Source organism: Vigna angularis, chromosome 11, assembly GCF_016808095.1.
Source record: "Vigna angularis cultivar LongXiaoDou No.4 chromosome 11, ASM1680809v1, whole genome shotgun sequence".
In the NCBI taxonomy this organism is placed as follows: Eukaryota; Viridiplantae; Streptophyta; class Magnoliopsida; order Fabales; family Fabaceae; genus Vigna; species Vigna angularis.
The window spans coordinates 21,520,963-21,548,951 of NC_068980.1; the positions used below are offsets into that span (position 1 = coordinate 21,520,963).

General features: G+C 38.7%; 1 protein-coding gene across 1 annotated transcript in view; it reads left to right on the plus strand.

Annotated features, from left to right (window-relative positions):
- LOC108334454 (uncharacterized) overlaps positions 1-26,554 on the plus strand; it is a 29,332-nt gene extending 2,778 nt beyond the window's left edge. Inside the window, exons 4-7 of the mRNA XM_017570310.2 lie at positions 3,104-3,181; positions 23,928-24,041; positions 24,558-24,637; positions 26,104-26,554. Coding sequence (XP_017425799.1) covers positions 3,104-3,181; positions 23,928-24,041; positions 24,558-24,637; positions 26,104-26,209 — 378 coding nt within the window. The 3' untranslated portion in view covers positions 26,210-26,554. The remainder of the gene's footprint in view (positions 1-3,103; positions 3,182-23,927; positions 24,042-24,557; positions 24,638-26,103) is intronic.
- Positions 26,555-27,989: the final 1,435 nt, after the last annotated feature.

The window sequence follows — 27,989 nt, forward strand, 5'->3', positions numbered from 1 at the left end:
AAGAATGGTCTAGTTTTTCAGTATCCTTTGTTCATGTGTGTTGAATATAGTGAAAACTATGTATGAGATTAATTTTCTTTGTGTTGAATGTACACATAGGGTACTCTATTTATAATAGAAGAGATATAGGCTAAACCCAAAATATAAATAAGGAATAATAACAAATTAACTAAAGATAAAAGATAAAGATAAGATAAAGATAAGATATCTATATAAGATGTAATATATCTAACACTCTCCCTCAAGTTGGTGCACACAAATCGTATGTACCAAGCTTGTTACTAATATAATCAATAAAGACTCAGTGAAAATATCTGTTTCTACATTCGAGTGACACCAAATTGTTAATGATTTGCGAAGACAACATAGAAGACGAAATAAACCCAGAAGATTCCTCTGAGTAACAAATTTGAGAGGTTGCTCCATATAAATCTCTTCTTGCGAATCGCCGTTAATGAATGCATTGTTGACATCCAATTGATAAAGAGACCATTGTTGAAGAGCCACCATGGGAGAAAAAACATATATGGATGGGACAAACTCACCGGTGATAAAAGAAGGTTATAAGAGACAACCGTGGAAGAAGCCATGGATGAACGGGAGAGAGAAATTCTAAAAACTATGGAGAATAATATTGGACAGTGGTGGACGTCGTGAGGGTTTGTGTCAAATATTCTACATCGACTAGAGATATGACAAAATTATAATATAAGTGAGTGCAAACTTCATTTTTTATGGTGATTTTGTGATGTTGAATTAGACTTAAAATCTACTCTCCAAGATTATCATTCAACTTCTCCAAGTAGACATAAGTAATTGGAATGCTTTGAAATAAATTTTTTTGCACTATATGGAAGGGGACTTGGCTTCCATTTGGGATTATAAAGATTAAGTTGTGTTTGCAACCATTTTTGTCAAAAGTATAGGTTGGGTAAATTTCAGAGGACCAAAAACTTAATGTTGTGACTCTGAGCAACAAAACAATTACTTAGAATGGGAATGGGGTTTTTGATCATTAGATTGGAAGGGGGAGCAAGTAGATTGGGAAAGTGAAATGACAAAAGTTGGGTAGGTGTCAGGATCTATACTTGTTGGCAGTGAGAGTTTGTTAACATGTCTAGGCTTTGTAATCACCCAAACATGTCAAAGATGAACAAAATGTCATTGATGGTGAATTGAATGGATCTTAGAGTTTGTTAACATGTCTAGGCTTTGTAATCACCCAAACATGTCAAAGATGAACAAAATGTCATTGATGGTGAATTGAATGGATCTTAGGAGCACGATGAATGAACTATACTTGAAAAGGGAAATCATGTGTGTAGACTTGAGGTTGTGATTTTGGTGATGATGCTCAAGGATGCTATATGACACATTCTAAGACACTTCAAACTGTCATTTTGATTAGGGAGGAGATCTAACCTTGACAGTGGTTGGAAGGATGGATGCAAAAAGAACATGAATTTGTGGTTAAAGTCTAGAATGTGCAAGCTTGGTGACAACTTGGAAATGGAAGAGAAGACATTCAAATCATTTGAGGAAATCCTTAGATGATGAAATATACAAACATTATTTAAATGTCTAGTACAAGATGGTACGAGATAGGGAAACTACTGAAAATAGTTCCCTTTGCATTGATACACAGTGATTTGTGGGGACCCTCTAGTATTCCTAACCTATCCGAGACTTATTGGTTTGTCATATTCATTGATGATTGTACTTGAGTGTCGTCAGACAAGTTTTCAAAAACTTCATGCAAATGATTAAAGATCAATTTGAGACAACCATTAAATTAAAGAGTCTGTTCCGATAATCCCAAAGATTTTTTCAACCAAACATTGCTCTTCTTCAATGAACAAGGGATAATTCATGAATCTTCTTGTGTGAACACCCTACAACAAAATGAGTTGGTAGAACGAAAATTTGGGCATGTCATAAATGTAACTTGAGCCCCTCTTCTCCATAAAAGTGTACCAAATTAATATTGGGGAGAAGCTGTTCTTATTATTATGTATTTGGTCAATTGTTTACCCTGCATAACACTAAACAATAAAAATCCTATTCAACTACTCCAAATTTTTCTTGGACTATAGGGCAACAAATCATCTTGTACCTTGAGTCTTTGGTTGTATATCCTTCATTACAGAATTCAATTTTGGACCTTTCGTGAATTAGTTACAGATTGATTATTTGAATAATAATTTCCTACTATGGAAACAATGTAACCTTATCATCAAGGAAGAACATTGTAACATAACAATCATTCTCATCAATGTCACAAATGTCTTTTTGCATGAGAATCTAGAGGAAGAAATTTACAAGGAGGGAAAGGTGTGTAAATTAAAGAAGGCACTCTATGAATTGAAATAGTCTGCAAGAGCATGGTTTAACAGGTTTACTATTGTATGAAGACCAAGGTTTAAATACACAGTTTATTTAGCATTCAACTTTAGAGGGAGTGTTACTGTACTAATTGTCTATGTAGGTGATATAATTGTAATAGGAAATAATCAGGTAAGAATGGAAGCCTTACATAAATGTTGGATAACAAAATTTGAAATTAAGGAGGTTGACAGATTAAAATATTTCTTGGGAATTGAAACAACTCATTGACATCATGGTATTTCCTCTCCGAACAAAAGTATGTGCTGGATTTATTGGCTGAAATTAGTAAATTAGGATGTAAACCAATAGACACCTATTGAACAAAATCACAAACTTGGTGAATTAATTGAAGATGTAGCTGTGGATAGACAATCTTATCAAAGGCTGGTCGGGAAATTGATCTACTTGTCTCACACTAGGCCCGACATTTCCTATGTTGTTGGAGTTGTTAGTCAATTCATGCATAATCTAAAGGTGACTCTTGTCAGAACTGTTTATCGAATTCTATAGTACTTGAAAGGAGCTCTTGGAAAAGGAATTCTATTTACAAAGGGGTGTGAGATGACCTTAGAAACCAACATAGGTGTTGACTATGGAGGTTATACGGTGCATAAATATGTAGTGTTGGTTATGGCAACTAGTTAGTACCTTGAGTTAATATCTTGGCTTTATTCCTGCAACATTTTTAAGATGTGATAATTATCTTATATTTTTATAGGTAAGAATAACGGAGGATGCTTCTCTATATGCACTTTGTAGATCATGGTTGCGAAATGGTGTAATTGAAGAAAGCCAGGTTTGAGTAATATATTTGTACTTCCTCTTTTTACAATTTGTAATCTGCTTCTGATTTCAAGCTTGTGATGATGACTGGAAATTGTTCTATTTTAATTCTGTTTTGATGTTAAAGAAATGAGGCTAATTGCATTTTATGTGTACTTTGATAATTTGCATATTCCACATCAAGTATTGCTGGACTTTTACTTTGAGTCAACTTCCATTTTATATAAGTTTGACTTGAAGATGAATATTTTTGGTTGTAACTTATTGCATATAAGTGATTCTGGCTAAAGTTATATGCTCTTTTGTTGAATTTGAATGAACTATATTGATTTTTAAAAGCTGAACAAAATAATTAATTGATATTAATTCTATGAAGATGCATGTATCTTCTATCATTAAGCATCTTTGGAATGATAAATGGTTGAAATCTTTTAAGTAGAAGCTTGTAGTTTCTTTTGACTTTTTAATGATTTTCCTGTGGGTTGTGTATTGTTGAATATCAAAGAGTAAGAGAGCAAGAATGGAACTGAATTTAACTAATGTAATGAATTATTACACCCATCTTTAAAAGTAGAGAGTCTACTATATATACATAAACTATCAAACAGAGATTCAATAGACTATCTGAACTCAGACTGAGGAGGGCCCAAGGCTCAATAGAGAAAGTAGACAGATATATTATAGTAAAGAATATCTAACTTAGATACCTCCCACAATCTCTGGAGGAGTGTGAGAGACATCGGGATCACTCATACTGAGCTTGGTCCTTAACACAAGAAACCTATCGGGGGAGAGGATACTATTGATAGTGTAAGCACACTAATGTTCTGTAGGGATATGTAGTAGTTGAATTTGTTTGCTAATGTGTATTTTCTCGAACAAAGAAAGGTCACACTCCATGTGTTTGGTGTGAGCATGCAAAGCAGGATTATGAGCAAGAGCTACAGTGTTTGTTGACATTGTTCTAGTAGATGCTGGGAATTGAATATTGGACAAGTATTGAGAGAAGGATTTGGATCCAAATGTTTTCAGCGGTAACAAGAACAATACTTCTGTTCTGGATTGGGCAACGACAATTTGCTTTTTGGATCACCATCCCAGAAAGGTTCAAGACTTCAAGTTGAATCCTTGTCATTACAGGGAGAGAAAAAACAAGATATATTACAGTTACGAGTAGTTAGTTAACACCCCACTAACAACTTAAGTAAAAGGAAACTTTACTTGAATTATCTACAACACTCCCCCCTTAACTCATATTAGCAATAATTTGCACTTCTATTATCTCTCTAATCAATTTAAATCGGTCTGGCTCTGGAGGGTTTGTTAGCCACTTGTTCATTAGTGTTGGAATATTTTAACTCTTGCTTCCTTTACTTGATCTTTGGGAAGGGAAATCTTGTCTTAATATACTTGCTCTTTCCATGAACATGATATTTAGCCAAGCTTATCTATGACTTGTTGTCTACCAACATCTTCATAGGCTCTTAAATTTTAATCTTCATTTTTGAGGCTTGACAAGCTCCATTGAGGGTGAAATGTATTTAGCCTCACATGAAGATGATGACACCACTGACTCCTTACAATACCCTGAAAGAATTGCTCCACCCATTGGAAATACAAACCTTGTTGGTTCTCCAATACCTGAAGCTTCATAAACAGTTGCCAAATTAAGAGTGGAATTCTTATAAAAAACCAACTCGTTTGCCTCCTCTTCATTATCATCATTCACTTGTCCTACTAACTACACATTGCATTCATCAATGTCATTCAGTACAATATGGTCTTGTATCTTTGAGCAAGTTGTTGGTTATACTTTATGTAAACAATATCGTGCAACAACTTATTCCCTTTTTTTTGAATGAATTTGCATTATGAATAAGTAAAACGTGGATTGATTTCTTTCTACATTATGCAAAAACTATAATAATGACACGAGTCATGTCATTAACAATATTATTGTTAAGAAGTGGACTTTAAGCTTAACTCAATTCCACAAAACCAGCATATAAGGTGAAGTTTGCATCCACTTATATACTCTTAATTGGTCTTATCTCTAGTAGATGTGGGACTTCCAACACACCTCCCTCATGTCGAGGTATATACATCTCAAGCGTGAGACTAGACATTAATGGGTGGTCCGATAGCGGGTGAAACAATATGCCCAACAAACAACAAATATCGCTAGGATAAGCTCTAACCTGACTCTGGTATCATGTTATGAAGTGGACTTTAAGTCTAACTCAACCCCACAAAACCGACTTGTAAGGTGAGGTTTACATCCACTTATATACTCTTAATTGACCTTATCTCTAGTCTATGTGGGACTTCCAACAATTGTTACTTTTTTAAATACACTCTATTGCGGCCACATCCCAATGAACTACATGGCAAGCTCAAAATTTTGATTGCTAGCTTTTTTAAGTTTGGAGTTGTGGGCCCATAATTCTTTCACCATTGAGCTATGAAAATAAAGAAAGTAACTTAGAATGTAACCATTATATCTTCATGCACTTTAGAAAGCATTTAAGTTTCTCACTTGAGACTATGGTCTTCCTTGATTTTTCGGTAAAGTTGTCACCAAAGAGTCTACAACCCTTACAAAGAGGCAACTCACTTGATTTTTTTTTTGTTGCAAATCTTTACTTGACACAACCTCTTGATGCAAGCATATATACCATTTGTACCTTCAAATCATATTCCGTTTTCGGGTTGGAATAATAGAACCCTAGGTTCAAAAAGTGATTGGCTGCATGCAAGGGGCTATGAAGTTGGCATGTCCATCTATTATCAATGATTGTAAATACATTCTTATATGTACTTTCATTGTTATTGAATGACTTCATTATTGTTTCCTTGACTTTATCCATTGCTTCATATATATAGCCATAGTTGCTTTTCTTTCTCTACTCACTAAACAAAGTACATGAACAAGAGTAACCATTAGTTTGAGAGTAAATATGACATGATTCCAAAGTGAAGTCATAAGAACAATTTTTGTAGCTTCCCTCCCCTTGGCTTCGTTAGAGTAACCATGTACTTTGCCTGCTCACACACCTCATAATGAAGACTATGTAGATTTAAATCCTTGAAAAAGGAAGGAACCAATAGCTTTATGACATGAAATGAAGGATGTTCTAGACGACAATGAAACATTTGAAGTTTTTCTATGTTGCTAATGGTGGATTCAAACAAAAGATTGACTCTTAATAAATCTTCCATGTAATAAAGGCTATTCCATTCTCTAGCATGTCCAATCATTCTTCCCTATTTTTTATCCTTCAATATACAAGAGTTGCTATAAAAAACCACATTACATAAGAGATCCTTTATGAGTTTTTGTATAGATATCAGATTTGTGAACAATTTAGGAACATGCAAACAATTTAGGAACATGCAAAACAGTTTTTAGAACCACGGTTGGGTTTATTTGGACATCTCCTAGACCAACTACAATCATCATGTTTCCGTCATCAATGGAAATTTTCTTGTTGCTAAGAGAGGGGGAAAATGTGGAAAATTATTCAGGGAGGGGCACCAATGGAAATTTAGAATATGTCAATGAATACATTGGGTTTTCCATTTCAGTTAGGAAGGACCTTACTCTTTCTAGCTTCTCATGGTTGAGTTAGATAGGTCCTCCTTGATTTTAAGGAACAACGTGGGGAACACTATGTAATTCTCCAGTATTGTGGCGCTTGTCTCCATTTTCTATTTCAACCCTTACAATTATGTGCAAATAAGGCATAAAGAAATAAATTGATAAGTGAACTACACAAAGACCCAAAAACAATGGAGGTATGAGATTGTGCAGTAACAAAGGCTGATTAGACACACAAAGAAAATGCAACAACGAATGTTGCAATTAGGTTTTCAGCAATAAAGGCTACAATAAGGTTTACAACAATGAAAGTTGCAATTAGGTTTACACAAGAATAAAGGATGAAATTAAATCTCATATACATATTCATACATATATATATATATATATATATATGTATATATATATATATTAGGAAACAAGCACAACCTATTCTAGGAAACAAATCCCTTAGATTGTGGGATTCATACGTCTGTAATGAAACCAAGATACAACCAATTTACAAAATTGAACCAATAGGAATAAAATCCAAAACTTTCTAAAATATCTTGACAGAATAAAATCTAAAACTTCCTAAAATATCTCAACAAGTAAATATACAATATTTACACCATATTTCAACACTAGTGTATGCTATTTGTTCACAACTCAAGAAAATCTTTCAAAACTATTTCTAGTTTAGTAGAGAATCCTCGTAGACCCTCACTTGTGTCTTATAAAAATGTTTTCAATGCAATTTAATGCTCTATCCAACCCTCTTGTTTTTTTAGTTTTATAAGCTAACCTTTTTAGATTAGTTCTTTGCAAAACAAGAAGTGATCCAACAAATGGATGACGAAGGTGAAGCTGTCAACATACTATCTCTCTTTAAAGGTGATTAGTTTGATTGCTGAAAGTAACACATGATCACATTCTTTGAGTCATGCCACATAAATATGATGGATGTGGTGGGGAGTGGTAACTACATTCTAGTAGATGATGGTGATGAGCCTATCCCTATAATGCTATGGGCTGATGAGCAAAAGCATGAATATCTGCTAAACATCGAAGCACAAAATGGCTTGATGTACTCACTCTTTGAAGAAGAATACTCAAAGATCCACTCCTTCAAAGGAGCCAAAGAAATGTGAGATACTCTTGCTTGATAATATAATATAGGGGAAATTAAAGGCATCCAAAGCATGTTCACGAAATTCCAAACCATCTCAAATGAGTTTTGTTCTTTAGGAAGACATTATGAGGTATATGACCACATTGACAAAATTTTACGAAGTTTATCTAGGGAATGAAGACCACATGTAATAGTGTTGAAGACATCAAAGAGCTCATGGGCATCCCCAAAGTGCACGACCCAAATCTTCAGCTGGATAGGTTGCTTATAAAGGAGAAGTTGCTTGCATAGGCCAGGACTAAATGTTGAATAGGTGGTTGCTTTAGTGGGAACGCAAAGTAAAGAGGTCGAAGTAGTAGTAGGGACAAAATGAGATTCTAATATTTGGTCTCGAACATGAGGGCTTTGCAGGTAAGCCATACAAAGCTAGTAACATGAAAAAGGTATGACAATTCTCCAATTCCTTGGTTAGGGGGAACAAAAGTTCATTAAAATCATACAAAGAAAGTCACTTATATGACCTAGGTAGGCCAACATGGTTCCATTAAGTGTCTATGTTGCCATTGCATGATGCTGATGTACTCTAGAGATTTCGTATTTCACTAGCGTAAATCAACTTGGCCTATATTCAAACTTGTTGGCACGTGTTGTGGGAGCATCAATTTGTTTGATAGAGAAGGAATACACAAAGATGATTAATTTGACTCCATTCAGGTTGGTAAATTTCAACCTCAATTTCTTTAGTATGTATGATATGGACTTGAGAATTAAACTGTAAAATAATTCCAGAGGGCTTAATTGTTCCCTCTCATAATCTTCTATTTATAAGAATTGTTAAATATAGTGGAGAAGATTAGGAGAAATCTCCCTTATATTTAACATGGTATCAGAGCCATGGTTAGAGTCTATCCTAGCGATATTTCTTGTTTCTTGGGCATTTCTATTCCACCCGTTGTCGGGCCGCTATTGGACCACCCAATTTCTACTATCACGCACGAGATGTCTATACCTCGGCGTGAAGGGGGTGTGTTGGAAGTCCCACATCGACTAGAGATAAGGCTAAATTATAATATATAAGTGAGGTGCAAACCTCACCTTACAAGCCGGTTTTGTGGGGTTGAGTTAGGCTTAAAGTCCACTTCTATAAATTGATACAAGAGTACATGATAAATAGGGTAACCTAGACACAATATAATCATGATAAATAGGTAATCCTAGACACAATATAATCATGATAAATAGGGTAATCCTAGACACAATATAATCATGATAAATAGGGTAACTCTTAACACAATATAATCATGATAAATAGGGTAACCTTGACACAATAGAATGATGATAAAATAGGATAAATATCCTAACACTCCCCCTCAAGCTGGAGCATACAAATTGTATGTACCAAGCTTGAAATAAACAAACTCAATCCAACAAAATCAACTTGTCTAAAATGTCGAGACAATAGATGTGGTAACTTTGGCTTCGAACAAGATACACATATGCTTCAGAGCATCGAGAGAGAATGTCTATAAACCAAATTGAACTCACAATCCAGCATAGCCAAAGAAACTCTTCTTGAAATATAGGACTCGTCTTCAAGAGTGTGTAGCAAACCGATGATAATGGTCAACGGATAACAAAAGTGCAAAAACACAGATTGACAAACAACTCACATCAGCTTATGGAGAATAATATTGGCCATCAGTGGACAACCACAAAACTTCAACTAACACCACGAAACTTCAACAAGGATGACTTTGATAAATGAGATTTCCATTAAAAGTGGATGACAACCAACAATGGTAGACAACAACAAACTGTAGGGACAAAAATACCATCACTGACTGATGGGGCCTGTAGTGGCTGGAAGCGACAAAACTACAGGAACTGCCATCACTGACTGATGAGGTGATGGGGGCCTACAGTGGCTGAAAGGACAAAACTACAGGGACTGACATCACTGACTGATGAGACATGCAGTGGCTGAAAACATATTGCAGTGGCTGGAAACATACTCCCCCTCACGATAAATGACGAAAATGATGACGTGTCGATGACAAATCGTGAAGGTGGAAGATCATAATGGGCTCATTTATTCATCAAAGGATCCAAAAACAGATCAGACAAGGGACTGATGAAATTGTTTGACTAAGATTCTGAATCTTGATAGAAATAGACTCCCCTCATGTCATGAGGAACCTTCAACCTATGACTTTGGTGTTGAAATTCCTTGATGTTAACCAACTAATAGCACTGACTCTCCTTGGAGACTTGTAAATAAATCACACAAGCCATCAAGAACATCACAGCTGCTACAATATGCAAAGCTAAACACACATTATGAAAGAGGCTAAGGAATAATGCTGAAACAGAGGTAAAATGTTGAAACAGAGAGTTTTTCTTTTTTCCTTTTTTATTTGGTCGAGCGAGACGAACGACAGTGACGTGATGTGATTCCGACACCGGGAAGGTGACATGTGACAAACACGCGCCGGAAGCTTATCGGAGAGAAGTCGTGCATGACAGCGCGTGTGGATGAGAATGAGGCAACGACTAGGGATGGGTTGCCCTCCTCGATGCGCCCAAAACTCCTAACTTCGCCAGAGAAAACAAGACGGCAGCGGCGACGGAGATTGAACAGATGTGGCGCACGTGGCGGTGCTTGGATGAGAACTAGCCCTTGACACAGACAGGGTTGACCATGGCTCAAGGAGGCAATCCAGATCCATTGATTGCTAGATTGAACTGTGGCGGTGGTCGGTGGCGGGCATTAGCGGACGACGTCGGAATGACAAGAAATAGAGGTTGATGGTGACAAACTTATGTGGACAGCTCCTCACAGTGGAAAAATAGTGCCAACGGTAAATGGCACCAGACAGCGACAAACGGCACCAGACAGCGGCAAACCGTGCCAGACAGCGACAAATAGTTTCGGACAATTGCGGAGAACAACTAGGGTTTTGAGACTAGATAGAAACCAAAATAGGATTGCTCATTGAGGTATTTAAGAAAAGATGAAAATTTTAAGACCGCCGATGGCAGCGGCCACAGCCACCAGTGACAACGGTAGAAAAGATTCAGACAACCTACTCTGATACCAACTTGAGAATTAAACTGTAAAATAATTCTAGAGGGCTTAATTGATCCCTCTCATAATCTTCTATTTATAAGAATAAATTGATACAATAGTACATGATAAATAGGGTAACCTAGACACAATATAATCATGATAAATAGGTAATCCTAGACACAATATAATCATGATAAATAGGGTAATCCTAGACACAATATAATCATGATAAATAGGGTAACCTTGACACAATATAATGATGATAAAATAGGATAAATATCCTAACAGTTTGAGACAATGTTTGATGTTTAAGGCCCAAGGAGCATAGTTGCTACCATCAAACTTGTAGATAGCAAGGAGGCATAGTTGGTGAAAATAGACATATTAGGTTTCTGTGTTAAATAGTGAGAAAATTAGTAAAACATAGAATAACTAGTCAGACACGAAATAGCCAACTAAATAGGGTTGGAATGGAGGAAGGATCATTGATCCAAAACCGACACAATAGGGCCAGTTTGATCTCAAAATGGGAGTGAAAAGTCAGGACTATGGTTCAGGTGTTTAGTCCAATGGAGTAGTGATTATCAGGGTTGGTCATTCCACAAGGTGTTAGGAACCAATAATTGAAAAGTGAAAGAAAAGAAAGGTTTTTTATTAAATACAAACACATGAGAGCACTCTCTCCTTCAAGGGTTTCCCCTTCACAAAGAGCTAAAGCTCAATCTACAAAATTCACCTCCTCCTTTCCTATTTATATCTGACTAACATCTCAAGTAACTGACTCTAACTATCTTAACTAATTTCTCTTCTCCATGTGTCCTAACATTACACTCCAAAAATCAACCTTGTCCTCAAGGTTGGAATAGTGGAAGCTTGATTCCATGACTCATCTTCATCAATGCGTTATCTACCCTTACTGATGGCATTGTGATACTATCTTATCACATAGGAAGGGACCTCACTAGCTATTGCTTTTAAATACAGGTCTAGAGGCTTGGGTGGTGGTGATGATAGTGGTTTTTGTATAACAGACTTTGAACCCAGTAAGTTGGAATTCCAAAATTCCAATGTTGATGTTCCAATCATTATCATATCTAAGTTCAGCAATGAATTCTTATTCACATCATGTAAAAATGATTTTGGGGAAGAATGTTGCTTGGGGGCATCTCCACCTTCAACTCATTGTTTAACTGTGTAATTGGGTTATCAAGAAATTGACCTTCACAGCCTATAATTTACGCTCTTTATTGATGTATCCCCTTCTTCCTCCATCATATTTTTTTTTCTATTACAAATCTCACTTACTTTTTGGTTTTTTCTTCACTATGGAGGGTGTGATTCTTCGTTGGTGATCCTTCTCCCACATTTAGAGCAATATCTATAACTCTAATCAAGTCCTTTGGATCCTATAGTGGAATCTAATTTTGAATGTTAGATTGCAACCTTGCAAAGAAATATCCCTGCAATTGATCTTCTTCTATTTGATTTGCCCATGACACCAACTGTTAGGACATGGAAGGTTTATGAGAGGAGAAAGGTGAGGAAGAGTACTTAACTGCTAAACAATTAAGTGGGGCGGGAAAAGGGTCTTTATAAAAGGACTTCTTTTATTGTTTTCAGTTAGACAGTTTTTTACTTTGAGTTGTAGACCGGTTCAGACCTGGTGAAGGAGGTTAAGCTCCTGGTTTTCGCAGTTGTATTCTTGATTCTTTGATGTGAATACAACCGATTCATTACCATTTCTTGTTGTGAGTTTTACTAAAGTGTGCGAGTGAGGTAGAAAGTTAGGATTCTTACCTAGATTCCTAACAAAGTGGTCCGACCTGCTGGATCCAAATTGGAGGGAAAACACGATGGAAGGGAAGTTACATGCTCTGGAGAACCGAATTGAAGGAAGAATGAATGTAGTTGAAGGACGAATGGAACATCTGGAAATGGCAGTAGACGGGTTGAAGGCGGAGTCAGCGGCAAACCAGCAAGACTCAATCGCGATGCGTAAAGACATCCAAGAACTGTTGCGGTTGATGGGTGTGCGAACCAAGCAAAACGGAGAGAGCTCTGACGGGAGCCATGGTTCAGTCAATGATAATGAGGGTGGTCGGCGCGACGACGCCGAAGGAGAAAGAGATGGGGAGCGTTCAGAGAACCAACCCAATTGGAGGCGAAGGGTGGAGTTACCCACTTTTGAAGGACCCGATCCTTTGAACTGGATTAACAGGGCCGAAAAATTCTTCGAGATACAGAAGGTGGCGGAGGCTGAGAAGATCGAACTGGCCCATATTAGCATGGATGGAAGTGCCGGTTATTGGTTTAAGTTTTGGAAGGAAAAGGCGAGCGACCGATCGTGGGAGGGACTCAACGAAGCGTTGTTGATAAGGTTTGAGAGTCGCTACTGCGGCGACATTTTTGAAAGGATGGCGGCGATCAAGCAAATGGCCACCGTGGAAGAATACGTGAGAATTTGAAGCATTGGCCGGACAAACAAAGGCATTTCCGGACGACCAGTTGTTGGGATACTTTCTGGCGGGCCTACGTGAGGAATTGCGATGCCAGGTTAGACTGCATGACCCACGAAATTTGATGACGACAATGAAACTGGTGCGAGACGTCGAAGAGGCTCTACGCGGGCTAGGTCTGATGGGTGGGACGACATCCAAGAATTCCCCATCATGGGGACGAACGACAGGAGGAGGAATAGTGGTGGTAAGAACCGATCCGCCCAGGAGCAATTCGGTAAGAACGACCCCGACCGAGAGCGTGGGGTCAATAAGACTTGACAGCGCGACGGGAGGCGGCCCAGTGAGAGGCGAAATTCACGGAGGAAGTGATAACTGAGGACGGAGTTCAAGAAACCTGCCCTACCCAGAGTTTCTGAAACGCAGAGAAGAAGGAAGGCGTTTCCGATGTGGGGGGCCATTTAGCCCAGGGCACCAGTGTCCTGAGAAAAGTTTACGGGTGGTGATACTGGCGGAAGATGAAGAAGGGGATGTTGAAGGGGAAGAGGTAGAGTTGGAGCCACCATGCATGGAGCTATCGGCGTTCTATGCTGGCAGGCTGACGCAACCCAAGACGTTGAAGTTACAAGGGAAGGTGGGAGAAAAAGTCGTGTTGATATTGGTGGATAGTGGCGCGAAACTTCATCAGTAAGAAGTTTGTGGAGGAACTGAAGCTCGAAATGGAAGACACCTTTCCATATCATGTAAGCTTGGGGGACGACCACAAGAAGAAGACCCGAAGGTGTTGTCCGAGGGTGGTGGTCGACATGGGGGGAGCCGAAATTGAGGAGTTCTATTTGTTCGAGTTGGGAGGAGTAGACATGATCCTCGGAGTTGAGTGGTTGGCCAAATTGGGTGAGATTACACTAGATTGGGGAAGTCCACCATGTCGTTCAGACAAGCAGGGAAGAAGATTATCATAAAAGGGGATTCGACGTTGGAGAGAAGGGTGGTTGAACCAGAAAATTTGTTGAAAATGAGTGAATCAGAGACATGGCCTCTGGTTTGGAGCTCGGAAAGCAGAAGATCGGGACGAGAGGATAGAGGGGAAGAGGGGCTGACGGAGGAGCAGAAGGAGGAAATGGGGAGAGTTTTGAAGCAGTATGAGGGGATATTTAGGGAACCCCGCGGACTGCCTCCTAACAGAGAAGAGAGACATCAAATCATTTTAAAAGATGGGGCCGACCCTGTCAACGTGCGCCCATACCGCTATCCACATGTCATGAAAGAGGAGATCGAACGCCAGGTGGCAGAAATGTTGCATGTAGGGATTATTCGACCAAGTATAAGTCCCTATTCGAGCCCGGTGATTCTTGTAAAGAAGAAAGACATAAGCTGGCGATTTTGCATAGACTACCGAGCGCTCAACAGAGCCACCGTCCCCAACAAGTTCCCCATACCGGTGATCGAAGAGCTGCTTGACGAGCTTAGAGGAGTGAGGTATTTCTCGAAGGTGGACCTCATAGCCAGGTACCACCGGATCCGGATGGGAGAAGCGGAAATCCAGAAGACGGCGTTCAGGACCCACTTGGGGCATTATGAGTTCCTGGTAACGCCGTTCGGCCTCACCAACGCCCCCGCCACTTTCCAAAGCGCCAAGAACGAGCTATTCTGACCGTATTTGAGGAAGTTCGTTCTCGTCTTCTTCGATGACATTCTCGTGTACAACGCTACGTGGGCGGAGCATCTGCAGCAAGTGAACATGGTGTTGGACCGCTTACAAAAACAATAGTGCCAACAGGAAGAAGAGCGAATTCGGGAAAACCTCGATCAGGTATTTGGGGCATGTTGTAACGAGGAAAGGGGACGAGATGGATGAAGAAAAGGTGGAGGCGATCGTTGCCTGGGAAGAACCAAGGACGTTGAAAGCTCTGAGAGGGTTTTTGGGCCTAACGGGGTACTATCGAAGGTTTGTAAGAGATTACGGCAAGATAGCGAGACCGCTAACTGAGATGCTGAAGAAGGGGAATTTCGTGTGGACAGAGGCGGCCAGGGAGGCGATGGGAAGATTAAAGGAAGTAGTGACGTCAGAACCGGTGCTAGCGCTACCTGACTTTACGCAGCCTTTCCACGTAGAGTGCGACGCATCAGGGGTGGGAATCAGAGCGGTGTTGATGCAAAAACGGAGACCCATAGCATACTTTAGCAAAGCATTATCGGAGGGAACTTTGGGGAAGTCGATTTACGAGAAGGAGCTCATGGCGGTGGTGATGGCGATCCAGCATTGGCGGCCATATTTGCTGGGTTAGAGGTTTTTCGTGCACACTGACCAAAAGAGCTTGAGATTTTTGTTGGAACAGAGGATAACCACTCAAGCTCAACAACATTGGATTGCCAAACTCCTTGGCTACGATTTCGAGATTGTGTACCGAACGGGAGCCACCAATAAAGTAGTTGACGCTTTGTCACGAAAGGAAAGGGAAGAAGTGGAGGAAGGAACCGAGAAACACAGTCTAGATATGGAGAAGGAACTGAAGGGAATCGTGAGGCCGTACTGGAAGGATTTCCAGGAAGTGGTAAAGGAGGTAGAAGAAAATGAAGATTTAAAGAAGATTGTGGCAGACATCACCCGTGATCCAGATAAGAATTCCTCATTCACGATGGAGAATGGGCGACTACATTACAAAGGAAGATTGGTCATCTCGGCCAAGTCAGACTGGGTCCCGAAAATGCTGGCAGAGTATCATACAACTCCAATAGGGGGTCATTCAAGAGTATACCGCACTTACCGGAGGATAGCGCAGTCCCTGTACTGGATCGGGATGAAGAAGGTGGTAACAGAGTTTGTAGCCCAATGCTTAGTGTGCCAGCAACACAAGTACTTAGCCGCTTCACCACAAGGGCTCTTACAACCGTTGCCAATTCCGCAGGCTATTTGGGAAGACATCAGCATGGATTTCCTATGAGGTTGCCGAAGTCCAAAGGGTGTGACACCATCTTGGTAGTCGTGGATCGTTTAAGCAAGTATGCACACTTCATCCCTCTCAGACATCCTTATACAGTGAGAACCGTAGCCGAAACTTTTGTGAGGGAAGTAGTGAAATTACACGGAGTGCCTAAGTCCATAGTAAGTGACCGAGATCCATTATTTCTCAGTTTATTTTGGAGGGAGCTATTCAAGTTGCAGGGGACCCATCTTCAGATGAGCACGTCTTACCATCCGGAAACCGATGGACAGACAGAAGTGATGAATCGGGTTTTAGAAGGATATTTGAGGTGTTTTTGTTTGAACAGCCAAAAAGCTGGAACCCGATCCTTCCGTGGGCAGAATGCTGGTACAACACCAGCTACCAGGGGGCGGCCAAAAGCACACCGTTTGAAGTGGTTTATGGGAGGACGCCACCAGCTTTAGCCAAGTTTGTGCCGGGGGAAACACTGGTTGAAGCGGTAGCCCAGGAACTTCAGACGCGTGACGAGGCGTTGCAACAGCTTAGATTCCACTTGACGAGAGCTCAGGATATGATGGTCAAGCAGGCTAATCGAAAGAGGAGGCCGGTGACTATAAAGGTGGATGATTGGATATATTTGAAGATCTGGCCGCACAGACAAACTTCTATGCCGGTGAGACTACACCCAAAATTATCAACCAGGTATCATGGGCCGTTCAGGGTGCTTCAGAAAATAGGAGAGGTAGCATTCAGATTGCTACTACCTGAGAATGCGAGGATCCATCCGGTCTTCCACGTGTCCCAGCTGAAGTTGGCCATCAGGACAAATCGAGTGGAGAAGGAGTTGCCAGCAGACTTACAAATGAGTGGACAGTTATGCTGGCCAACCAAGGTGCTAGACAGACGGGTTCAGCAGTAAGGAGGAGACCAGCGAGAGCAAGTACTGATTGAATGGCAAGACAGAGGGGTGGATAGTGCAACGTGGGAGGATCAAATGGTGATGCAAGAACAGTTTCCAGAGTTCAACCTTGGGGACAAGGTTGATTCTCAAGGGGGGAGTAATGTTAGGACATGGAAGGTTTATGAGAGGAGAAAGGTGAGGAAGAGTACTTAACTGCTAAACAGTTAAGTGGGGCGGGAAAAGGGTCTTTATAAAAGGACTTCTTTTATTGTTTTTAGTTAGACAGTTTTTTACTTTGAGTTGTAGACCGGTTCAGACCTGGTGAAGGAGGTTAAGCTCATGGTTCCCAGTTGTATTTGTTGAAGTATAATGTCATTATTTTATTATTAATACTTATGTTAGGGTTTTGTTAGGGGCTTCCCGCCTTTTTATCTTTCAGAACTACTGTCTTCTATAAATACAGTAGTAAAGTGTATCACTTTTTCTTAATCAAAATATAAGACTCTTCATTTTCTCTCAACTTCAAGTTGGTATCAAGAGCCAACTCTTTGTCTTCTTGGTCTATCGTCGGCAGCATCGTCTCACTGTTAGTTCCGCCGTTTGCCGCCAACGTCCGCCGCCCAACGTCGCCTTCTCCGGCGAAGTCAAGGGTTAGGTGCGCCTTGAGAAGCGCAACCCAACCCTGGTGGTCCCGTCCTCTGAAGCCTCCGCACCAGCCGCCACGCGCCGCTTCTTTCCGGCCAGTCCGTCGCCGTCGAACGTCGTTTTCTCCGGCGAAGTCAAGGGTTAGGTGCGCCTTGAGAAGCGCAACCCAACCCTAGTGGTCCCGTCCTCCGAAGCCTCCGCACCAGCCGTCACGCGCCGCTTCTTCTCGGCTGCGTGTTTTGCACGCGCCGCCTTCCCGGTGTCGGAGTTTCACCGCATCACTGCAGATCGTCTCGCCGGGGCTTCTTGAGTGTGTTTTGGTTTCTGTTTCTTCGTTTCGTTGGCTTGGGCTCATACCTAGGGTTTTCTCCTTCACGTTTTTGAAACCCTAAGTCCCATTTTTGAAACCCCTATCATTACATCTGCAAAACTGAATTGGAAAAATTATTTATCATGGTCCTCTGCTGTGGAATTGTGGTTTCTTGGTCAAGGACACCATAATCACCTTGGACAAGATATTTCTATGGTCCCAGATGAAGAACAATCTCAGTGGCAGAAATTAGACTTTCAGTTATGTGCTGTTTTGTGGCAATTAGTTGAGCAAGAGGTTCTAGATATCTTGAGACCCTATAAGACATGCTCCTCTTTTTGGAAAAGGGCCCAAGATATTTTTGCTAATGATGTTCAACGTCTTTTTGATGCAACCCAAAGAGCAACTTCTCTCAAACAAGTCAACCATGATATGGTTTCCCATGTAGCAAAAGCTCGGGCTGCGGTAGAAGAGTTAAAGAACTTCTTTGTAGCTGATTCATTAGAAAATCTCAACAAAAAGCTTGACAAGTTTTACATGGTCCTAATTTTGAAAAGTTTACACTCTGATTTTGATCATGTACGTGATCAAGTTTTAGCTGGTGATCAAATCCCGTCGATGGATGGCTTAGTTACTCGACTCCTTCGGGTACCTACATTGGTGAAGGAAGAGAATTTAAGTGATGCTATTGAAACATCAGCAATGGTGACACCGCGAGGAAGAGGAGGAGGTAGGAGTAATCGAGGAGGACGTGGGGTCGAAGTGGACGTCCTCAATGCTCATATTGTAAGAGAATGGGTCATACCCAAGATAAATGTTATTCCTTGCATGGCTTTCCAGACAAAGCTGCTCATGTGTCTAAATCTGATAATTCAGAATCTAGAATTTCTGATGAAGAGTATCAAGAGTTTTTGAGGTACAAGTCTGAAAAATCTTCTAATCTTGGCCAATCCTCCTCAATGCCAAATGTGTCAACTGCCTGCATCTCTCAATCTGTGGAAGGTCATAGTCCATGGATTCTTGACTCAGATGCCTCAGATCATATCTTTGGTAACATCCCTTCATTTTCTTCCATGTCCTCTCCGAAAACTCCTCATTTCATTACTGTTGCCAATGGATCCAAAGTTGCATCCCAAGGGATTGGCAAAGTTTCCCTATCTCCTTCACTAAAATTGAATTCTGTTTTGTATTTCCTCATTTACTATTTAATCTCTGAGTCGATTCACTCGTTCTTTAAATTGGTCTGTAACCTTTTCTGGTAATTCCTTATTTATACAGGAACATGGTAAGGGTCGTCTGATTGGAGAAGGACATGAGTCACGAGGACTTTATTTCTTAAAACCTAACTCAGTTTCCTGTTTTGCAACTTCATCCCCAAAACTTTTGCATGATCGGTTGGGTCACCCAAGCTTATCCAAGTTGAAGATGATGGTTCCAAGTCTCAAACACATTCAAGTCTTAGATTGTGAGTCTTGCCAGTTAGGAAAACATGTTAGATCTTCCTATCCTAAAAAGTCTGAGACGCGATGTAATTTTTCCTTTTCAACTATTCACTCTGATATTTGGGGACCAAGTCGTGTTACTTCTTTTGGTTTTAATTATTTTGTAACTTCATTGATGAATTTTCTCGATGTACTTGGGTTTATTTAATGAAAGAGAGATCTGAATTTTTGGCAATATTTGTCTTTTTTTAATGAAATTAAGAACCAATTTGGGAAGACAATTAAAATCCTAAGAAGTGATAATGCTAAGGAATACTTTTCTGCAGCATTTTCTTCATTCTTATCTTCCCAAGGAATTTTACACCAGTCAACATGTCCCCACACTCCACAACAAAATGGCATTGCAGAGAGAAAGAATAGACATCTCATTGAAACTGCACGCTCCCTGATGTTGAATACTAATGTTCCTGTTCATCATTGGGGTGATGCAGTTCTTACTGCATGTTTTCTGATCAATAGGATGCCTTCTTCCTCTCTTGAGAATAAAGTCCCTCACTTTATCATTTTTCCAAATGACCCTCTTTACCATGTCTCTCCTCGTATATTTGGATGTACTTGTTTTGTTCATAATGTTTCTCCAGGTCTTGATAAACTCTCTGCAAAAGCTTTTTGGGATACTCTCGCCTTCAGAAAGGGTATAAATGTTATTCTCCCTCAACCAAGAGGTATTATATGTCTGCTGATGTCACATTCTTTGAAGATACACCTTTTTTCTTGTCCTCCATGGAGGACCGCTCATTTGTTCAACAAATGTTTCCTCTACCATCATGTGATCCCTTGGTTACTCCTGCTTCTTTACCTCAAACTCAAAATGCAAATGACATTGTTCCTCCACCTCTTCTCACATATCAGCGTCGGACACAATCTCAAACTCCAAACACTAAAGATTCTCGAGACTCAGATCCTCCTTCATCAGATTCCCAAACCATGGATCCTTCATCCTCTTCACCCTCTCTTGACTCAGATAATAATTGGCCTATTGCCCTTCGGAAAGGTATTCGCTCTACTCGTAATCCTTATCCTGTTTATAATTTTTTGAGTTATCATCGTTTGTCTCCTCCATATTTCTCCTTTGTTTCTTCCTTATCTTCCATTAAGGTTCCTAATAATGTTCATGAGGCACTTGGTCATCCTGGATGGCTACAAGCCATGATTGATGAAATGCAGGCACTTGAACACAATGCCATTTGGGACCTTGTTCCTCTTCCTCTTGGTAAAAAGCCTGTTGGTTGTAGATGGGTCTATGCTATTAAGGTTGGTCCTACTGGTGCAATCAATCGTCTCAAAGCTCGTCTGGTAGCTAAGGGATATACTCAAGTCTATGGTCTCGACTATTGTAATACCTTTTCTCCTGTGGCTAAAACCAGTATTGTTCGTATTTTGCTTGCTATGGCTGCCATTCGTCATTGGCCCCTTTACCAGTTGGACATTAGAAATGCCTTTCTTCATGGTGATTTAGAAGAAGAGATATACATGGAGCAACCTCCTGGGTTTGTTGCTCAGGGGGAGTCTGGGTTAGTTTGTAAATTACATCGTTCCCTCTATGGTTTGAAGCAATCACCTCGAGCTTGGTTTGGTAAATTTAATTTGGTTGTGCAGAATTTTGGATTGAAATGATGTGAGGCGGATCATTCAGTAATTTATAGTCACTCTTCTCCTGATAAATGTGTTTATCTTATGGTCTATGTTGACGATATTGTCATGTCAGGAAATGACGTCACTGGAATTGCTCAATTAAAGAATCATTTGGTCAACCACTTTCAAACCAAAGATCTGGGTCGGCTAAAATATTTCCTTGGTATTGAAGTGGCACAATCAAAAGAAGGTGTCATCATTTCACAAAGAAAATATGCTCTTGATATTTTGGAGGAAACAGGCCTGACAAATTGCAAGCCCATTGATAGTCCTATGGACTCAAATCAAAAGTTAATGAAAGACCAAGGCGAACTTTTCTCAGACCCAGAGAGATATAGAAGGCTTGTTGGAAAACTCATCTATCTTACCATAACAAGACCTGATCTTTCTTATCCGGTGGGAGTTGAGTCAATTTATGGAAAATCCACATGTTGATCATTGGAATGCAGTGATTCGCATTCTCAGATATGTAGAAAGGAACCCAGGACAGGGATTGTTGTATGAGGACAAGGGAAGCACTCGTGTTGAGGGATATTGTGATGCAGATTGGGCTGGTTGTCCAATTGACAAAAGATCTACCTCAAGATATTGTGTTTTACTTGGAGGGAACCTTGTATCTTGGAAAAGTAAGAAACAAAGTGTTGTTGCTCGATCTAGTGTTGAAGTTGAGTATCGATCTATGGCTCTAACTACATGTGAACTTGTGTGGATTAGACAACTCCTTCAAGAGTTGAAATTTTGTGAAAATGAGCAGATGAAGTTGTACTGTAACAATCAAGCCGCCCTTCACATTGCCTCCAATCTAGTGTTTCATGAAAGATTAAAACACATAGAGATTGATTGTCATTTTATCAGAGAGAAGTTATTGTCAAAGGATCTTGTTACTGAGTTTATCAACTCTAATGAACAACTCGCAGACATTATGACCAAATCTCTAAGGGGCCTAGAATTCAATTTATATGTTCCAAGCTTGGTGCATATGATCTATATGCTCCAGTTTGAGGGAGAGTGTTGAAGTATAATGTCATTATTTTATTATGAATACTTATGTTAGGGTTTTGTTAGGGGCTTCCCGCCTTTTCATCTTTCAGAACTACTGTCTTCTATAAATACAGTAGTAAAGTGTATCACTTTTTCTTAATCAAAATATAAGACTCTTCATTTTCTCTCAACTTCGAGTGTATTCTTGATTCTTTGATGTGAATATAGCCGATTCATTACCATTTCTTGTTGTGAGTTTTACTGAAGTGTGCGAGTGAGGTAGAAAGTTAGGATTCTTACCCAGATTCCTAACACCAACCTTGAGGAGTCATTGCCTTCAAATATGGGCAACATCGTTGTTTTATTAACCCAAGGCCTCAACAATTCTTCTCCCTCCTCATCTTATCTACTACTGTGTAGATTCCTTTCTTCCTTCTTCTCTTCATCATTAATCTTTCTTCCTTCTTCTCTTCATCATTAATCTTTCTTCCTTCTTCTCTTCATCATTAATCTTTCTTCCTTCTTCTCTTCATCATTAACTAAGTGCTCTCCTCCTTTAGAGAGTTTCTTGCTTCTCTTGATTTCTTGTAACATCTCTTTGATCTCTTTCTTTCCTTTTGTAATATCTTGAAGAAGTTCCTCAATCTCATACATGTCCCGTATGGTATCTTTAATCTTTAATAATAGACAAATCTATCTTCATCTTTGCAATCACTCTTCCTTGCTCGCTGGCTAATCTATCCAAAGAACACACTCTAGTTTCCATAATTCCCCATTCTTCGGAACCAAGAATTGAAAAGAGAAAGAAAAGAAAGGTTTTTTATTGAATAGACTGAAAAGAACAAAAGCAGGATAGCACTCTCTCCTTTGAGGGTTTCCGTTCACAAAGAGCTAATGCTCAATCTACAAAATTGACCTCGTCCTCCTCTCCTTTCCTATATATATCTAACTAACACCTTAAGTAACTGACTCTAACTATCTTAACTAATTTCTCTTCTCCACGTGTCCTAACACAAGGTGATGATCCCGTTGGTTTTCATTGACAAGAAAAGGCTCATTGAAAAGTTGTTGCAGTGAACAACGACGCTAGTGGTTATGAACAATTACATTGTTGGTGAATAACAATGAAATTAGACAAGGAGAAAACAAAAAATCATGGTTAATTTTTTGGCTTCGTTTTAACTTATGGGCGATGGGCCATAGGGAAAGCACAAATTAGGCTCTGTTTCTTGTTGCACTCTTGATGCCATATTGAGAAGAGAGAAACGGAGAATGCATATCCTTGTGTTTAGACTACAACAAAGCTAATTAATTTACAGAGGAGAGAACATAAGTACAGACTATTCAATTATCATAGTTTAGTCTAATAACATAAATATGGAATTAATCTAATTGATCCTATATCATCAATTGATTCTAATATCATCAATTATTAAAACTTTAAGATTCTAACATATTCACAAGATTCTAACAGGGGGATGACTTATATGCTAACCCTGTGGTTTTAAAATTGGTTCCAATGTGCAGGAATTTACTATAATGACTTACTTTTGGAGGATGAATATTTTATGCATCTATGTATTTCGATGTGTTATTTATTTATCACATGTTTCATTGTATTGGCAGCCGCAACAAAAAGATCTAATTAAGGCACTTCCTAAACCATTGCCTGCATATATGGTGGCTGGTTATATGTCAAACAAGAAAGAAGATGAAAAAAACGAAGATGAGCAGGAAGAGGTTAGATTTTCTTCTAGTTAGCTTCCTATTTTAAACCAATCAAACTTGTGAAACTGAAATCCTTACTTTCATACAAAATAATGTTTCTATTGACATTTTTTTTCTTTTAGTTCAAGATTTCCACCCCATTAATCATATCATATGTTAGGCCCACTTCTACTAATAGGCCCATTATGGTTGAACAACCAAGTCTAGAGAATATTCAAGAGGAAGTAGAAAATGATACAAGACCCCAATGAATTCGAAGGAAACCCATTTACCTCGAGGATTATGTAACTGAATGATTATGTGACAGCTGTAGGAATTGGTTAGGCAGTAGGGAGCATGTCTAACAAACTTTATTCTTTTTCTTACATTGCATGCATGGTGCAATAAAGGCACGGCTAATGATTGAGAAAGGGGATGACTAATGACATTTGCAAAATTCCTCTGTGATATTCTCCTTCCTTTCTGATTATTCCTTTATGTTTTCTGAGCTAATCTTTCTTCATATGTTTTTCTCATTGTTGCTTTCAGAATGAACAATCTGTTGAGAACTTATCACCACAAGATTTATTAAAGAGACACATTAAACGGGCCAAAAAGGTTAAATTGCGGTATGCTTTACTTGTAGCCTTCCTTTCACCTTTTGGTTTATGCTTTCATCATCTATGTGTGTTGTGGTAAGAACATTACATGTCTAGTTGATGATGCATTATAAACTGTAGCATACTATTGAATATAGTAGATTTGTGGTAATACGCTTTTTCTGAATTTGTGAATCCATCCATGACATGTGGTCGAACATTGAAAGACTAAGTTGACCACAAGGCTGTAAAATTGTGATATTACTCATAAGATTATTGGATCCTCTTCCAATGCTTTATTTAGCATAGGATAACAAAATTTCTGTTCTATTTTATTTCCTAGTCACTCACTCCACCTCTTATCCCCTCAAGTGTTTGGGTCTTCATGCTATTATCAAGTCCTTACTCGTGGCCTTGACATGTTATCTACTTGGTCTCTCAAATGTGTCCTTTTAGGTTTCTCTCGGTCTTAGGAAGTGAATAAGTGTCTCTCACCTTCCTTTTGTCGCAATGTGATCTCAATTGATGTTACATTTGAGTCTTCTCTCTATTTTATGCCTACTTTTCTTTGCTGTGCGAGTGCAACTACCACCATCACCATCTTTCTTGCCTTTGATACAACAGATATGTCCGAGGTACCACTAGATACACCATCGCGGCTTTGAATGTAACATTAACAGCATCTTCACCCTCCAGCTGGGTCACCTACTAACTCTTCCCCAGTGCCAACTTCTTTGTCTCCTTGGCTTCTAAATTTTGAGTCTGATCTTCCCATTGTTTGTAAAGTTACACACTTCACCCATAATCCTTCGCCTCGTTATATTGCTAATAGCTATCATGGAATGTCTCCATCCCAATAGACTTCACTTGGCTTTCTTCTATTTCTTCAATGTCAATTCCTAAAATTGTAGGTGATGCTTTAGTCCATCCTAGCCAGAGGAAAGCTATGATTCGTGAAGCGCGTACTCTTCAGAATAGTGAAAACAGTACTAATGATATATCCTGTCCTCTCAGTTCTTTAGATTGAAATTGCTTATGGCTCTATATAAATTGACATAACCACTAGCTCGGCCAGTCTAGAAACTGACGAGTCATTTACTCACTTTACATGACACGCATTCAACTACACTGTCAATGATCTTTTGGTCTTATCCAATCAGCTGTTTAACCACAGTCCAAAGACTCTACCACCCATTCCAATGGCCTGCCCCATTTGAACTATGTAGAAATGGTGAAACAAAGTGGAAAACTTTGGAAGATGAAATTTAATAACCATTTTGCGCATTGGATAGTGTTGAACCCAGATTTCTTAAATAATGTTAACCTCGAGACCAATGTATACTTTTAATACATATGTTATAATTGACTTTATTAAAATACACTGGTTATACGGGTCAACCAATAATACATGTATTCTATTTTTTGAGATATACCATATGATTTAGGATGAAATAAACATATTAACAATGTTATTACTTTCCTTTTTCGGCACATAGATTAAGGGAAGAACGGTTACACCGTATCACGAAGTACAGAAGTAGGCTTAGGCTTTTGCTTCCTGCAACTGAACAGTGTAGAAGTGACACGGCTGCTGGGAACTGACCTTGCTGACTATATAGACATCAAGGCTATTGCAGGACTCTAACAGGCCGAACTTGATTCAATATTGTATTTGTGGTTCACTGAAAACGTATTCCTTACAGTAGCAAATGTATAAAACTAATTGAAAATGGACAGATTTTTCAGCTTTTCTACACAATTTCTACATTGGTTGGTCTTTGACCAGGAAATTTGCAATAGTTAGAGAGGTTGAATGAATAGCGATGACTCAGAAGTCACTGTCTGCTTAAACCACTGTTTATTCTTGTGGGCTGATAGGATGATCAACCTAGTATGACTTATCTGTATCTCCTACGAAGATTATAATGTATTTTATTTCGTGGATCATGCATTTGGATTAGCTTGTTTTTGAAGAAAAATAGTTTTAATAGCATACTTGATGATATTTTTTAATTAGAAAAGCAGTCGTCTTGAAATTAACCGGTTGCCAGATATATGTAATATACGCATTTAGTGCCTCGCTCGAGTCTTTTTATTTATTTATTTATTGAAATGACACAAACAGAAGGTATTGCTCAAGTGACCTTAGTTTTGGAACTTTAAAATATAGGTTATTTCTCCCTCCCCTCGTATGCTTTCTTCATGCACATCCAAGGTGTTGGAAGAATCTAAAAGACCTATGCTTTAGAATTCAGATTGTGGAATTGGGAAAATGTTCTAGATTGTGTAATTAAAAATGTTTTTGGATAAAAATATATATTATTAATTGCGTAATCAATTATTGTGTTAAGCTTAGAAGAAAATAGGTTTAAAATGTTATGTTCTTTTGATGAAAAATTCTCATTTAAATGATAATATAATAATATAATCTGTAAAATATCATAATAATTAATGTTATTTAAATTATACATTTAAATTATCTAATAATAACACAATCATATTACAATCATAAACAAATTTGTATTAATAACAGATAATATTTTACCAATAAATTTTAAATATATAGTCAAATTGAATTTATCAATATTCTAAAATATAAAGATTAAGAAATGTATTCTTGATTTTTGAATTACACAATTTATACTGCATTTTTATATTGATTAATTTAAAAATGCATATTAAATTGTACAAATTAAAATATACTTTTGAATTATGTAATTTAAAAATGTATTGTCCGAAATATATATTTTGAATTACACCATTTGAAAATATATTTTAGATTGTAATTTTTTTTTGAATTCTACGATCTTGAATGTAAGAACCTAGAAAATATAGTATTAGAGTAGATAGGTGTATTAAAATAATGAGACCGATTATTTTATTTTAAAATAATATTATAATATAAATAGAATTTTTTTAAATTGTTTCATTACTTTAAGAACACTCCATCTCTCTAAAACACTATTCCCTACCGTTTTTTCTGTCTTCTCTCTATATCTTCTCTCATTTGAGCTGTCGGTTTGACGATCAGGAGGTGCCTAGACGATCGTGACGTCAAGGACAACAATGTAGACCGATCAATTTCTTGATTTGAGTCGGTAAGTCGTTTTCCCTTTTTCTCCGTACGTTTCTAACCTTGATCATGCAACAATTGCTGCTTGCATGTGTTTGGGTGCTTTCTTCTTCAATTTCTAGCTCAATTTAGGTTTCAAGAGTTGTTTTCTATCGCCAACCGATGATTTGTAGGTGGTCCTAGAAATTTCTTGCATTGCAAGCAAGCTGTCGGGGTTTTGGTAGAGCTGTCCAGAATTATTCAAGGTAAGGGAAGCTAGATTTCCGTTTTTGATTAGTGTTAACAATATTTTTGATCTCCAGAAACGAA